This window comes from Opisthocomus hoazin, chromosome 16, assembly GCF_030867145.1.
Source record: "Opisthocomus hoazin isolate bOpiHoa1 chromosome 16, bOpiHoa1.hap1, whole genome shotgun sequence".
Classification (NCBI taxonomy): Eukaryota; Metazoa; Chordata; class Aves; order Opisthocomiformes; family Opisthocomidae; genus Opisthocomus; species Opisthocomus hoazin.
Window position 1 is genome coordinate 13140484 of NC_134429.1, and position 15332 is coordinate 13155815.

Below are 15332 nucleotides of genomic sequence, written 5' to 3' on the forward strand. Positions count from 1 at the left end.
AAACCCCCACCAAAATAAAAGAACTATGAGGAAAAAACCCATTACAACAGTTCTACACACAAATAAGATCCAAGCATCTTGTTTTTATAGTCATCAACTGGAAATCTGGAATAATAACTCAAAGTTTGTTACAACCCACTTAAAACAGCTTGGTGACTTGCCTCCAACTCAGACACTCTCCTAAGCTTGCTCAATAAATCAGCTGAACTGCTTTAAAGCCAGAAGATAGTTCCCATGTTTACTTGATATTTCCTGGCATATGCAAGGGAGAAAAAAGGAAGACAATTCTGCTGATATTGGGATACACTGAGTGTGAGCAAGAGAGCAGGGTTCAATTGTGAATCTGACATACTGAGAGAGAGAAGAAAAAAAACAACCAAAAAAACACCAACAAAAAGGAGGTTCTATCTCTTATGGTATTGATCCCAGAATTCAGACTACAGTTTTAAATCTATTTTCTTCATCAGAGCAACATTTTGGCACCAGATATCAAGTCACACTTATTCAGAAAAAAGAGACTGTCCTCCCACAGAGGAATTTGCTCATCTTACAAGCAGCACATTTGTACTGCTGCGTTGCCTGCACAAGCTCATTTGGACCAAAGAGAGCTGAATAACTTCCAGCCCAATTTCAGCAACACTTCTAACATCCAACCATCTATCTTGTCACCTGTGAACGCTGAAGGACGGAAAGCCGCCAACCGTGGTAGCAGATTGAGAACCGTCATCTGGATCAAAGAATTTTTGCTGGTTCTGCACTTGAGAACCCACTGGCACACCTGAAAGGAGACAGATTGGACTTCAAAGGACAGCCATTTGCAGTAACTCGTGAATGTTTATTAGCTGGTGATTTAAAGCATTCTACTGACATTTGGTTTCATAGTCCATCAGAAAGACAGATAACAGACTGCTTCCAATGAAAGTAAATCCCTTGCTCTAAGAGAGACAGTGACAAAGCCAAGATACATATAATTAATGAGTTCTGATGCCTGAATTCAATACTAGGCCATACTGCCTGCTAAGTAAGGACATGAAGGACAATTACTCTACAAGAACCAGTGTTGTGAATATTGGTAAACAAGCTGAAGAACAAACGCTTACTTGATCAAACTTCTCTTCCATTAGATCCCTGCAGCATCGACTTTCTACCAATGTAGACTTTGCTGGGACAGGTGAGGTTGCGAAACCCATGATTCCTTGGTGGGCACTGTACCCCAGAAGACCAGCCAAAGCATTTGACTGAGAGGGCTGAAGAGACTGGAAGCTGGTGAAGGGAGTGATGTGGCGAGGTTTGGTACTGAAGCCCATCAGGTCTTTGCAGTACTTGTCATGCACAAGCTGCTGCTGAGTGATTTCTTCCATCTCCTCTCTAAGGCGCTGGACAAAGTAGAAAAGCATGTTTGTTTGTTTGGTTGTTTTTTTTCAAAAAAGAGATTCCCAACACAGTGCTACCCAAATCTCCTGAGCAGCATCTTGTATAATTGATATCCAAATGGCTGTAAAATATCAACTAAGCAAAACGCAGCAAAAATACTTGGGTATCTAACATTCAACAAAGAGTTCCATATAAAATTATTTTTCATTGTAATTAATCCAGTTAATAGCACTTTCCATCAGAGCTTAATACCTACACTCAGCCCAAACTTGTCGCTGCTATTTCTCTAACACTTCAATTTGTAATAATGAATGCTCTGACTCCATATTTGGATGACTTTTCAGCCCAACAACACCACTGCAAACACAATGGGGTATTTTCCACAGGCTGCTGAGTTGCTACACATTGTCAGTCAATCTGGCAACCAAAAGCCGTAATTCCCACCTTGTTCATTTGCTCACCTCTCCCTCCATACTGCTGATTCTCACTAGCTCATTGAGGATCAGTAAGGCACCATGGATTCGGTCATCACGGTTCATTCCTTTCTCTTTGGCCAAAGTCTCATCAAAGCCCTTCTCAGCCTCTTCATATGTATGCTTGGCGGAAAAGAAAAAAAAAAATCAGTAATCATTCAGAAACAAAGCCTATGGAAATAAAGTAGTACCGCCAGTCAAGAGTTACTGATGTCCTGTAATTTCCCAAGAGTAGCCACAAACCTCAACTGAGTAATAACAGAGTATAACACCGCAACATTCAGATTCACCCAGAAGTTGTGGATCTGCTGAAAAGCATTTTCAACAGCACTAATCAAACAGCCAGTCAACCATGCCACGGTATAAACTTCATCAATATTTGCATCACATATTTGACTATAAGGAACCCAAGTTGACAACATTTTACTGCACTGTGCAAATCTTATTTGATATTATGAAACTTGAATTCACATGACAACAGCAGGAAAGCTAGGGTTTGGACAAAAGAATCCTTATCTTTTTCACTTGCATTTTATCTACACTAAGAAAACCATCTGCTATGAAGAGATGACAATAGATAGATGATTGCATGGCTGTAAAACCAGGTCAGGCTCAGCAGCTGAAAATGAGCTGCAGATAGAGCAATGGATTCTTGACGGAGTTAGGTCTCTTGCTTACTTTTACAGTGGGCTAAAGGAACTACTCATTTTGTAAGCTATTATATTTTCAGCCCTTTCAAGACTGGGTAGTTTTCTGCTGACAATCACACATACTGATGAAGGTGACCCAGGTTCTTAGCTTAGACAACTCTTCTAAAAATTTGCACTACATCATTTGCATTGCATTATGATGAGGCTGCTTCAAAACAGAGTTATTTTCTTACTCTGTACCACTGGGGCTTCTGCATCTCTTTCGGCTCCCGTTGAGTGGTGAGGATAAGGCAGGCTCTTAAGGCAGAAACAGCTCCCTCTCTGATGGCCTGTTTGGGATCCCACACAGCCACAAATATATTGTCAAAGAATGGCTGCACTTGTTGGAAGAAGAAGGTAGGCACGCTGATTGCCAGCTCACGCAGGACAAGAACCTGGAGGTGGGGAAAGAAACAGTAACAATCTGTGAGGATGAGCACCCATAGACAAACCTCAATTTCTAGACCATAGCATCATTTATTTAGACTGTCAGTGTATGTGAGCCTGAGCTGATTCTGGCCTCATCCTTCCACAGTTCTAGCACAACGGTGTCTCAATATTCTTTAGTCACCGGGCTAAAGTAGAAGCAATGAAGCAGCACTGTATCTGCCACAAGAGCATCATAGATTCTCAGACATGGACTGACAGCCATTCTGATCCTGACCAGAGCTTTTCTGCAGCTTTCTGTGCACATCTCCTACCATTGTTAACTAATCCCAACCACCCCATTCCAAGACAGGTGGAGACAAAAAAAAACAACAACCAAATCACACTTACAGCTGCATGTCTTCGACCTTCATTCCTGTCAGCTCCCAGCCATTCCAGAGCTCGTTTCACCTCAAACTCCACATACTCAGCTGTGAAGGTGTCACCAGCCATCGCAAGCCGCCCAATAGCCTTGGAGGCCATCTCCATTACAACAGGGTCATTGGATGGCAAGAGATTCCTCAGGTAGTTGGCAAATCTGCCGATACGGGTGGCGTTACCTCCTTCAACACCAATAAGACTCGCTGTAGAGAAAGAGAGCAATGCTGTAGGTTCTCCCTAAGAGTCAGTGAGGCAGACAGACTACCCTGGATGAGAGTTAGTATTTCCTATCCATTCCTTAAAGATTCCCTTTAACTCCTCCTAAACCGCAAATCCACAGGGGGGAAAAAAAACATCAAGCAATAGGAAAGGGCCACCATTCTTTTGAGCCTGAACTTGTTAAGTGTGCAGGAAAGTGCATCCAGCAGCTTCACAGATTTTCCCCATCTTCAGCTTAAAAATAGAAAAAAAAAAAATCCACCCTGGGATCACAGATCCATTCCCAATAGAAAGGCATCCAACCACATGCAACTACTATAGCTGGTCCATCTCAGTAGAGAAGTCAAAGACTGAATGGACCAAAGAAGTCGCTCTCCCCCTCACCCTAGAGACAGTATCTCCCAGCCAGGGTGGAGGCACATTGGCAGGCGGCAGCAGCTTTCACTGCTGGTCCCTGGGTTGAACCTGCTCTGTAGGTAAAGAGGCCAGCAGTGTCCAGGGTTGTCAAGCTGGCACCTTTCAACAGCACTAAATTCAGAGAAACAATTTTAAAGTGATACTGTCACCTTAAAAATAGATGTTGTCAAAGATTTCTCTGGCTAAGGGACTTCTGCTGTCTTCAGACTCATTGGGATTGGATGATCATGTCTGAGCCTAAACCGTAAGCACCTCCTATTTGGTTATTAAAGAAGTAACTGCTACAATAGAGGCTACTCACTTGGAAGGCAAAGTATTTATGCAAGCTGATTTCCCTAAGGGTCAAGATGCAGGCAGCTCTGCCATGTCACAGTGAAAGCACAACCAGAGCAGCTGATCAGCATCAAAGCAGAAGCTGTGTGAGCCCTTCCCAGGGATGGAAGCTGCTGTTATTGAGCCAGCTAAGTTTAAATAACAAGAATTAACCTCCTCAGACAGAAGAGAGTTGAGAAAGTCAGCCCACCCTGATACATATAAATGGACAGCACTAACTGTTCCCAGCTGAACTCAAGAACAGAATTTTCACATGCTCAGCACTTACATTTGATGCTTGACTCCCAGAAGGGCTCAGGGCCCATTAAGCACCAAGTTTTCAGCCGCTCTCAGCACTCAGCAGCTCCCATGCTGACACTTACAGACAGATTTTCAGAGCCCAGCAACTAGCACACACCCAGCAGTCAGACATAACACCCCAATTATAAAACCTCCTTCCTTTTGAAAATCTGTCCCTAAAGACAGACGCATGAAGAGAAAACTCAGAGGCATTAAGCACTTTCACTCACCTATAGCCAGAATGCCACCCTTCCTTTCATTTGCATCAGAGCTAGAGACCAGCTCAAATATGTGATGGTTCAGCTGATCATAAAACCTGGTAGATTCTTCCTGACTCATCTGTAAAATGAAAAAGTTCATGTCAGCTTTTAGCATACTATTCTTCCTTCCTGCCCCCAAAACCTCCATAAAGACAATGCTTCTTAGGTCACTTAAACAGAAAGACATTAAATCAACCATACATTACAAACACAAACCAGTATCTCTTCTTTGTGCTCTAGACATGTCAAGCTTATTTATTCCAGTGCTTACCACCCATCTACGTCACCAACTCACTCACCTCTCTTACATGCTGGGGCAAAGGTAAGCTCCCTGCTGTGCCCCATCTCCTCTCTAAGACCAACTTCCATATTCCCAAAATCTCCATCCCCAAAGTACGCAGCCTGTGCCCTACACTCATAAGATAAACAAGGATAAATTATCTCATTTGCAGCACTCACTTCGCGGAGCTCCATGGTGACATAGTGCTGCAAGTCCTTGGCAGCTTTTGCCCTCGTCTCTTCACTGCGACTCTTCAAGCCATTGGCAAATTGTTGGAGAATGGATACAGTGCCCGACATGATGGTGGTAAGTTGGGGCTCGGGGGCATCAAGTCCTGCAAGTTCTTCAGAGAGACACTTTTATTACTGCTTTCAGCTACTGAAATCTCTGAGGTTCTTTCTTAATTCTGCCCATGCTGCCTGTTTGCAAAACACACAGCCCATTGCATGCAACTATGCTGTACTGGTAGAGCATAAAATTATTAGTAACAACTATATTCCTGAGGCCTTACAACCCTGCGATAAAGCTGTCTCACCACATAAAATCTCGACCCCCAGCCCATTTGCTCTCTAGTTCCTCAGATGCCAAAATATGCTTCAGTAGGTCAGGTGCCTGACCCCATGATGATCTAATTCTAAAACAAATGGTCGTGCAAAAGCTGAAAAATAGCAGAGTCAGATGAGGGTTTACAATTACCCTAGAATAAGCAGGCATAATCACTTCTATAATTACATCATTATCACATCTGACTCCTCCTTGAACACTTTCATTCAGGTTTCTCCTCAGGAATTCTCGTGTTATGCCAACACAGGGAAGACTCAGCACTCGGGGCCTGGCAAGTGTTACATTCTCCAGTCGATATTTAGAGATGGGAAGTATACTTATAGCAACACCAATCATTGCAACAGGATGTTTACTATCACAACACGCAACCAAACTTTATCACGAGTCTTTCTTTATGTGAAAAATATCTTAGAGGCTTGACCTCCCTGATTTTTAGTTTGCATAAGCCCAAATCGAGCACTTGACAGCAGGGCCCACAGCGACACAAAGCACCAAAACTTCAGCTCCTTTTCCCCAGACACCCTCCACGCCGCCACGAAGATCCCCCAAGATCACAGCGCGAGGGGACTGCAGGGTTTCCCCACGGCCGGGAGCCGGCAGAACCACCCCCGGACGAAGGGAGCGGCCTGCGGCTGCGGCCCCCCTGCGGGGGTTCCCTCACAGCCGGCGGGCATCAGCCGGCAGGCCCGGGCCCGCGGGAGATCCCGCCGCGCCGCGGGCCGGGAGCCAGGGAGGGGTGAGGCAGGGGTGAGGGAGGGCAGGGCGGGGACGGGGGCCTGCAGCAGCAGCGCTTCAGGCGCGGGGGTTCGGGGAGGCCGGTCCGCGCGGGGAGCGCCGGTGCCGCTGACAGGACGCAGGGCGCCGGCCCGGCGGGCGCTGAGGCGGGAAGGCCGTGACGGCGGGGGGAAGGGGAAGGCGATGCTGAGGGGAGGCTCCGCAGCCGCACTCACCGCCTCTGCCTCCGCCCCGGCCGCCGGCTCCCCCGCGCTGGGCCCCGCGCTCTCCCCTCCCCCACGCCCGCCGGACCGGCGAGCCGCTGCTGGCCAATAGCCTCCCAGAAGAGTTTTGACAGGCACCACCTCTGTCCAGTAGAAAGAGAGCAAAAGGGAAGGAGTGCTCGCAGCTCCGCCTCTTCTCCCAAGGAACCGCAAGGAGAGTCTATCGCCTCCCGACCAGTCATGAAGCCAGCCGGCAGCGAGTGGCAGTATATCTGTCCAATGAGAAGGCTGGACGTGCTCGATTGGTGAAAAGTCTGCTCTAGGCCCACCTTCCAGGCGCCGGCTGGCTTCCCCCCTCCCTTAAAGGCTATGCGTTGTGTGCGCATGCGTAGAGGAAGCAGGGAGGTGTGGTGTCGCGTCCGGTGTGCATCGCTGAAGTGTGTCCGGCTGCTCGCGACAGGACCAAGGGCAGCCGGGGCGGTGCCCGGCTGTAGGCGCTCCGTTGCCGTCATGGCCTGTATGACAGCGGCGCGGCGTGCTTCAGAGTGACCCCTCGCAGCCGCGCCTGACGACGTGCCCCGTTTGATGTTTACACCGGGCGCCGGGAGGTGCTGGCTGGTCCTTCGGCAGCCGCTCTGGTACTCGAACGTACCCGGAACCCCCTGCGGGAGGCCGTGGGGGGGCGGGGGGCTGTAGAGGAGGGGCGGGAGCGGCCGTTGGGCGCAGGCGCGCGGCAGGCCGGCGGTCGGGGCGCGCGGCGGGGCGGGCGCCCCTCAGGCGGGCAGGGGCGGCGCGCGCCTCCTCTTCCCTCAGGCGCTGCGCGCGCGGGCATGGCGGCGGCGGCCGGGCCTCGCGTTGGCGGCTGGGCTGACGCGCGGCCCTTCCCCTTGTAGGTGTGTCGGGGCGAGCATGGGGCCGGGAGAGCCGGTGCAGAAGATCAGCATCAGCGCCGAGAGCCCGCGGGGGAGCGAGAGGAACGGCGGGCTGGCGGGCACTGAGAGGGGACCCCCCGGCACCTGGAGGCAGAAGTGCGCGGCCTACGTGCTGGCGCTCCGGCCTTGGAGCTTCAGCGCGTCCCTCACCCCCGTGGCGCTCGGCAGCGCTCTGGCGTACCGGGCCCAGGGAACGCTAGACCCGGGGCTGTTGGTGGGAAGCGCCGTCACCGTCCTGGCCGTGCACGGAGCCGGCAACTTGGTGAATACCTACTACGACTTCTCCAAAGGCATCGATCACAAGAAGAGTGATGACAGGACTTTGGTGGACCAGATTTTGGAGCCGCAGGACGTAGTCCGGTTTGGAGTCTTCCTTTATACTGTGGGCTGTATCTGTGCTGCTGGGCTCTATGCGGTCTCCACGCTCAAGCTGGAGCACCTGGCCCTGATTTACTTTGGAGGACTTTCCAGCTCCTTCCTTTATACTGGAGGTAAGCGCTTCATCCCGTTTGCTGTCAATCTGAATGTGACAGAATTAACTGACTTGTCAAGGGTTTCTAGAAGATCCAAGTGATCCACGTAGTTAACTGCCCTGAAAATATTTGGTGGTGTTTGCTAGAGGACTGGTACATGACTTGTATTCGTTGCCATTGATCATTGTGGGAAGGGGCACACTGAGTTCTTCGATTGGAAAGTGGTGTTGAGACATTGTTATTTACGTGTATGGCTCTAGATGCTCTTCAGAACTATTGCTGGAAATTTTCATGATGTGTATCTCGTATCCCTCAGCAGTATAGCTCACTGCATCTGTTCTTTTCCATTAGTGGAACCTGTTACTTTGTTTTAGACTATTTTGTTGTGGTTCTCTAGGTGGAGTTTCATTGTGAATGTGGAACAGTTTGTGTTTGTTCTTAATATGAGGAGGATATTTTTTATCGTCTTCCTGTGTTGAGTAGATACAAACATAATTATTAGGAAAATAAAAACAAACTCAGTTTCAAACCGTTAAACTTTCAAACAGTTACGTAAGTTTACTTGAAAGAATCTTGTCAGTTTTGCGTTTTATACTGAGCTGTTTCTATATTTCTCCAGGATCAGGTTCTAGTATGCATGATCACATTAGAAAATATCTTATTTCTATAGATTTCTGCAGAAATAGGTATTTCTACATGTGATGATGGGTATTAGAACCTGGGCCTTAGTTTCTGTTACATTGATTGACTGGAGAAATTCAGAAGCTGCCTTTCCTTTATTATCTTTGGAAAAAAGAGAAAATATGCTTCTCAGCCATAGCTACATGTGTGCTGGTCATTTTACAACATTTCTGTGGGAAGGGCTGGTCTGTTATATTATCCACCCTCTTCTGTCATTTGAGTTGTTTGACAATGCTTCATTTTGTTCTTCTGTCTTGCCACAGGGATTGGATTTAAATATGTTGCGCTTGGAGACGTGGTGATCCTGATCACCTTTGGGCCGCTGGCTGTCATGTTTGCCCATGCTGTGCAGGTTGGTTATCTGTCTGTTTCGCCGCTGCTCTACGCTATGCCACTAGCCCTGAGTACTGAGGCCATCCTGCACAGCAACAACACGCGAGACATGGAGTCTGACCGGCAGGCGGGTATTGTCACCTTGGCTATCCTCATCGGCCCTGCGTTCTCCTATGTCCTCTACACCGTGCTGCTCTTCTTGCCCTACCTGATTTTCTGTGTGCTGGCCACACGCTATACCATCAGCATGGCGTTGCCACTACTCACCATCCCGATGGCGTTTTCACTGGAGAGGCAGTTTCGGAGTCAGAGCTTCAACAAAATTCCTCAGCGGACAGCCAAGCTCAATCTCCTCTTGGGGCTTTTCTATGTTTTTGGTATTACACTAGCACCAGCCGGTGCTCTGCCCAAACTGTAACAAGAGCAGTAGAGTTAGGCCTCACGATGCAGTGTTAATGCTGATTCACAGGGGATGATGTGGGTAGATGACCCACTATGGACAGTGGGAAGAATGGAGTAACTGTCCTGAGCTGTTGATTGTCTGAATTTCATGATTTCTGGTCTTGGTTAGCCTGTACAACAGACTTTAGAAAAGCAATTTGTCGATTCTTTGGAAGGGGTGAACTCTGCAGCTTTGCATCAGGGGAGCAAGGCGACATGAGGACAAGGAAACATTGAAAGGTCATCTTCTGCCACTGAATTCTTGCACTGTCAACTCAGTGAAGTAAGATTGAGCCTCAAATACAAACTCTCTGTTCCCTTCACAAGCACAGTGATTGCTCTTATGACTCCTCTTCTTACCATGGTCACGGAGTCCGATGGCTCTTGTGTGGTAAACAGAAAACACTGCCAAATGTTTAGCATCGCACCAATGTAGGTGCTATTACTTCACTCCCTTGTGAGTGTAGTTCGTCTTCATCTGTTCTATGATTAAATTTTTGTTGGTTTTTTTTTTTCGTAGCCAAATTTTGAGCTTTATTTCCAAGCCCTATGGAATGTACTAGTTATTAATTCATTAACTGTTGCTTCTGCTTGGTTCTTATAGTCTAAAAGTTTCGAAGTTACGTATCTTTGTGGGAAGCTGGTGCTAAAATGGAGCACATATAGCTCACTGCACAAACTTTAAGCCAAAACCAATAAATTTTACGAAAGCTGAAGCTGTAAATGTAAATCATACAACTGAAAAGCCTTCAATGCATAGAAAACAAGTGGTTTCCATTTTTGCATTTGCTTACAATTTACTCTCTGAAATGACAGTCTTGGAGTTTAGGGGGAGCCAACAGACAGAGTGCCAGACTTCTCTGGCTGGGGATGAATTAATGTATAGATGAGTGGAAGAATAAATTTTTAGTTTAAAAAAAAATTTTTTTTTCAGTTGTTGTTCTCTGTTTATTTAGAGGCCCTGAGTATTATAGTCAAATGTCTTATAGTAAAGAAGCCCACTTGAGCGAAGGAGAAAGATGCGGGGTTAGAAAAAAGAAATCAGGATTGTTGCATTAGGTCTGCATAAAAATTAGGACTGGAAACAGAAAGAAATCATTTTTGTTAACAAGATTTTTCCTAATAGAGTCCAGAGTTTGTGTGACTGAACCACATCTAAATGTTAAGTTAGCTCTGAAGTGGAAGTTTCCCACCTCTTTTCCCCCCACTACACCTTATGGTGTTGCTTTGTTTTCTCCTGCAGATCTTGCCACTTGATATTCATGTGGCCATTTGGAGAACTGATTGTTTCAGCAATTATGTAGCCATGTGAAAAACCTGCCAAACACAACTGGGGAAAAAGCGCGACTTCCAGCGCAAAGATGAATTTGATCCGTACCATGTTACTTGGTGGCAACTGAATTCTCGTCTGTGTTCAAGAAAAAGTATTCGTTTCCTGTATGCAGGGTTTTGGTGAAAAGTTTGTTTACAGGAGTTATGGAAAGCTTCAGGGGAATTGATGTGGGTGTTGAACTAGAGCTGCTGGTGCCTGGAGCACTAGCTTGCTTTTGAGCCAAGTGGGAGCATGCTAATCACTCTATGAAGGGTGTGTAAACATGAGCAATAAACCAGCATGGCGTTATCCTGCATCTGTCATGGGTAAGTTACGCCCTTGTGGTGTTGATCTGAAAGTGCTGAGTGTTGTATTATGGATTGTACGGACAGTAGTAAAGCTGAGTTGATGGTATAAGATTGCACGGTATAGCTATTTAAGTGACTGTTTTTGTGGCTTCATGTTATCCAGTGTTAGCCAGCTGTTGGTCTCCTGCTTTACAGCTGAGCTGTAGTGAATGATGAGGATTCTTTGCAGGCATATTTTATTAGCCACAGTTTCATCTTTTATTAAAATTGGGCAAATGATCTCTCCAGTCTAGGAGAGGACTAGGCACAAGACAAGAGGAGATGGAGTTCAGGAACTGTGTGCTGCTTTCTGTAGGAGGATACTTGTTTAGGTTAGAAACATGAGGAGAAAATGAAAAAATGCCGCTTAGCTGGATGGAGGGAGATAGCCAGAAGGTTTTGGAAACTGTTTTCAGTACAGACATACACAACACAGTATCTACTGTTATTTCTTTGTGGACCTACAGAATAATGAAGAGCCTGTCTCCGAGACCCCCTTCCTTTTTCTGCAAAGCAAAAGCTTTTCCAGGGATATGGACTGAGCTGGTGAATCTGTTAACCTTGCGACTGGGGACATGTGGGTTTATTAGGTTAATCCCAGCGTGGCTTTGTTGCTACCCTTTGTAGCAGCTGCGTGCTTTATTTTATGATGGCTTGTTTTTGTGTAGCTATCAGTTTAAAAGAATGGATAGTTATCTTTTTTTGCTCTTTTAACATAAACTGGAGTACTCAAGCTAAATTCCTTACAGTAACTAATACTTGGCTCGTATCTTTGGTAACTGTAATTGTAAGGGTGGAAATATCTAGGATATGGTCATTGGTGGAGCAGTGTACGTAACTCTAGTTGTATCTAGGCTGCCCTTTACTGGCAGGGAGAAGCCCCCTGCGTAGAATGTCTGCTTACTGCTGGAAAGGACCAGTGCGTTTTGTTACAGAGATGAAGGAAGAGCTCACTAGTACATGTATGTGTTTGTGGAACACTTTTCAAGGTGGGAGGTATTCGAAGCATTTTAATAGTGAGAATGAGATGAAAATTCGGTAATTCCTTACTAGCAGATGCTGATTGCCTCCAATTCCCTGTCTGAAAAACGGCATCATTCCAAGTTCTTAAGGATATTAATAATAAACAACACATTCTTCACCATGGCTCTGAGGAAGTCAATTAACTTCTCTGTGTCTCGGAAAACAGCAAATTTTTGCCTACCTCGCAGGGATGCTGAGCTGACATCATTGTCATAGAGAGCTTTGAAAGTAAAAAGTGCTTTATCTCCATGTGCTTTCCAGAAAGCATGTTAGTACTAGAAAACATTTTAGGTATGAACTAATCTAACAGGTGACTTAACCGATGTAAGTAGACCAAAATAATTTCCACATAGAGATTGAGTAGTAAGAGAGGTTCCTTTACTGGTTTGGTTTGTGATGAGGATGCTGGGTCTCTTTCCCTACCCCTTGCCTCCCTCTCCCATGCTACTTTCCCTGAATATAAACTTTTTAAACTTCTTTCAGGTCTCTCTTGAGCTGTCTTGCGATGTGATGAGTCTACCCTGGTATATGAACAGATCTGTAGCCCGTCTGTTACTGTGTCCTAAAGCACCTCCTGGCCTTTCTTCTTATCCAATAAAGTGTTTGAATGTTATTCTGTTAATTATGCTGTGTTTGATTATTTTATATCACTCCAATTGTATTTTTGCACATGTGTTAGAGCACCTTCCTGGAAGGAGGAGTGTCTTTGTGCTTATAGTATAAGGGCATGAAAGAATACACTTTTTTGGTGTAAAAGTCCTTTTATGAATCACAGAGTCCTGTCCTTCCATATCATTGGGTAAAAAGTTCAGTAGCAGCGATCATCTCATATTAATGACAGACTTCAGAGTAGTGTCAGTATTTTCATCAATGAGCAGAATTTTCTTTGATGCAGTTGTCTGTCCCGTGTGCTGTTCAGCATTTTTAAGGAGGTTTCAGCTGAACTTTTAATCTTTTTAATAAAGATGGACTTTTTCATCCTCAGCTATGTGGTCTGCCATTCTTCCAGTGCCATGGTCTCTGCTCCTGACTTGTAATGGTTTTATTTGCTCCATAGCACTGTGACAGCGTGACGCTTCCCTTGTGTTTGTCATATATGAGCCTAAAGTATGGTTTGAAATTTTCCTGTCTTGGCCACTGGTGCAGTCTATGGCACAAATGCATGTGCAATTAGCTTAAGGAAACTAAGAAGTCTTATTTGTCTTGCATGCTTTCTGGCTCTTTTTTTTCATGTGGTTAAAGTGGTTGGAACAGTCTAGAGGAACCTCTTGGCTGTGCCATTGTTGTTGTCTGTGATGCATGTAGCTGGAAACAGATACAAAGAACACTTGATGTGTGAGGGATTTGTGAAATGTGATGATTTCAGGTTTCACTTCTAGCTTAAAATCCATCTGAGTAGGAAAGCATGAAGGAACTCCCTGCAGTAAAGTTTAGTGACTATAAACCACAGTGGAGCTAATGCTTTTACCTGCGACACTATCTTACTGTCCCTGTCTGATCTGAAGTGATTTCCTGTTGAGGTTTGCAGGGCATTCTATGATTCTCAGACAGCTAGGCCTGTGAAATATTTTTCAGCCTTTCTGAGGTGCAGAATGGGCCCCGAGATCGTAGTATTTTATGATAATTTTAGAGGATAAAATGAGACTAGCACGGCATCCAAATGCACGTGGGCTGTACTGAAGAATCCTCCCAAAGAAATAGGGAACTCTTTCTCTGAACTGCAGAAACCAGCTTGCGGAGTGTCCTTTAGCGAGACAGCATGCGTTGGGCATTTTCTTACTACTGTAATTGTTCTGAACTTGCTCTTACAACACACTCTAATGCTCTATTAGTAGTCAGCTTAAACTCATGTTTGAGAAACTGGACCTCTAGCAGAAAAGGTTTAGAGGTTTGAAATCCCTGTCTGCGGCGGGCTGCGGCTCCGGCTGATGGCGGCATTGCTCCGCCGCGCAGCACCCTGCGGGGCCGGGCCCGGCGCTGGGCAGGCGACCGCTGGGGTCCCGCTGCCGCTGACCCCGTTCCCCCGTCTGAAAACCGGGCTCACCGGCAGAGAAGTGGCGGACCGGATTCTGGTACTGCTGCTCCTCTGCTGTTCTGCGAGGTTGATCCAGAATCTATGTTCACTCTCTACTGAGCGGCAAAACGTTTTATGCAGCAGACTGTGCTGTTATCAGAGGAGGGAGGAGGAGTGTCCCTCCTACATTTAAGGTTTTAGGGGTTTCGCAGGCTCTGGTCACTGCACTGGTCAGCACATCCTTCTTATTTAGGAGGATTTTTTTTTTTTTGACAGCCTGACAGCAAGAAGTGTTTTGGGGGTTTTTTTCCCCTCTATGAACAGTGGATCAAATATCTTCAGGACAATGGAGAAAGGAGACTTTCCAAATATATACTTAAAAATGCCTCATTTTTTGTCTCTACAGGAATTAATGTTAGCTGTATTTGCAAGATTTTTTTAGTCTTTGGCCATACCTCATTGTAAAATTCCTCTGGTGTAAGGAATCTTGGAAGGTAAATGGCTGCAGGTGAATTTCTAATGTGCAGATGCTTCTGGCCCAGACAGGTAATGGCAAAAACAGGCATTTGAAGAAAGCCAGTCAGCTCTGCCTTACATTTTGAAAGCCTTTGCTGATAGCTTAGTAAGCTTATTCTGATCAGATGCTGAAGGCTGAGCTTTCAACAGTGTGGGCAAGCTATGCATCATGGGCAGACACTCGTAGAGAAAAAAATGCAGTGCCTGCACACTCTATGAGATGTACTTATGTTCAGTCAATTGCTTTTAACATTCACATTGTGAGTTGCTGTTGGAAACTTGTAATACTTTTATAGTGTTTTTAGGACCTTGGACTATATTCTCCCAATTTCTTGGGTGAGTATACTGAGTCACTGCTGTTAAATCAAGGTCATGCTCCTTCGAGAAGAGTACATAAGAGTTCTCCTTTCCAGCCCTGTACCTTAGCTAGGCCTTTCCCCTCACATATTGGTTTGTCTTTTAGGTCATTGTAGATTATTTAAATCGTCTTTGATTGCTTTATGCTTGGAGTTTTGCACCTGCTGAATTACATATTTAAGGAATGAAATGCTGCTCTGGATTTTTGAAGCTATTTTTCATTTTAAGGTGGAGCTAAATACCTAGCCAAGTTAAAATCTATAGCTCCCA

General features: G+C 45.8%; 2 protein-coding genes across 5 annotated transcripts in view; one reads left to right on the forward strand and one right to left on the reverse strand.

Annotated features, from left to right (window-relative positions):
• MTOR (mechanistic target of rapamycin kinase) overlaps positions 1-6700 on the reverse strand; it is a 68375-nt gene extending 61675 nt beyond the window's left edge. For 2 of the 3 annotated variants that reach the window (XM_075437176.1, XM_075437174.1), the window contains exons 1-8: positions 6646-6700; positions 5311-5474; positions 4822-4930; positions 3314-3546; positions 2731-2931; positions 1836-1970; positions 1101-1376; positions 670-778 (exon numbers count right to left, since the gene is read on the reverse strand). In XM_075437176.1, the coding sequence (XP_075293291.1) occupies positions 670-778; positions 1101-1376; positions 1836-1970; positions 2731-2931; positions 3314-3546; positions 4822-4930; positions 5311-5430 (1183 nt within the window). In that variant the 5' untranslated portion in view covers positions 5431-5474; positions 6646-6700. Of the gene's footprint in view, positions 1-669; positions 779-1100; positions 1377-1835; positions 1971-2730; positions 2932-3313; positions 3547-4821; positions 4931-5310; positions 5475-5827; positions 6105-6645 lie in introns of those variants that run through there. The other variant, XM_075437175.1, reaches the window with a different exon arrangement.
• Positions 6701-7131: 431 nt separating this feature from the next.
• Positions 7132-12797, forward strand: UBIAD1 (UbiA prenyltransferase domain containing 1). 2 transcript variants are annotated; one of them, XM_075437507.1, is made up of 3 exons: positions 7132-7271; positions 7527-8056; positions 8983-12797. In XM_075437507.1, the coding sequence occupies exons 1-3, from the start codon at positions 7219-7221 to the stop codon at positions 9468-9470; spliced, it is 1071 nt and encodes a 356-aa protein (XP_075293622.1). In that variant the 5' UTR covers positions 7132-7218; the 3' UTR covers positions 9471-12797. The 2 variants fall into 2 exon arrangements, with proteins under 2 accessions (XP_075293622.1, XP_009936484.2); XM_009938182.2 differs by lacking the exon at positions 7132-7271 and having other exon boundaries at positions 7462-8056.
• Positions 12798-15332: the final 2535 nt, after the last annotated feature.

Coding starts and splice junctions, on each gene's coding strand:
- UBIAD1 (XM_075437507.1), top strand. CDS start 7,219: ATGTTTACACCGGGCGCCGGGAGGTGCTGGCTGGTCCTTCGGCAGCCG. Junction 7,272..7,526: donor GTCCTTCGGCAGCCGCTCTG/GTACTCGAACGT, acceptor TTCCCCTTGTAG/GTGTGTCGGGGCGAGCATGG. Junction 8,057..8,982: donor CTCCTTCCTTTATACTGGAG/GTAAGCGCTTCA, acceptor GTCTTGCCACAG/GGATTGGATTTAAATATGTT.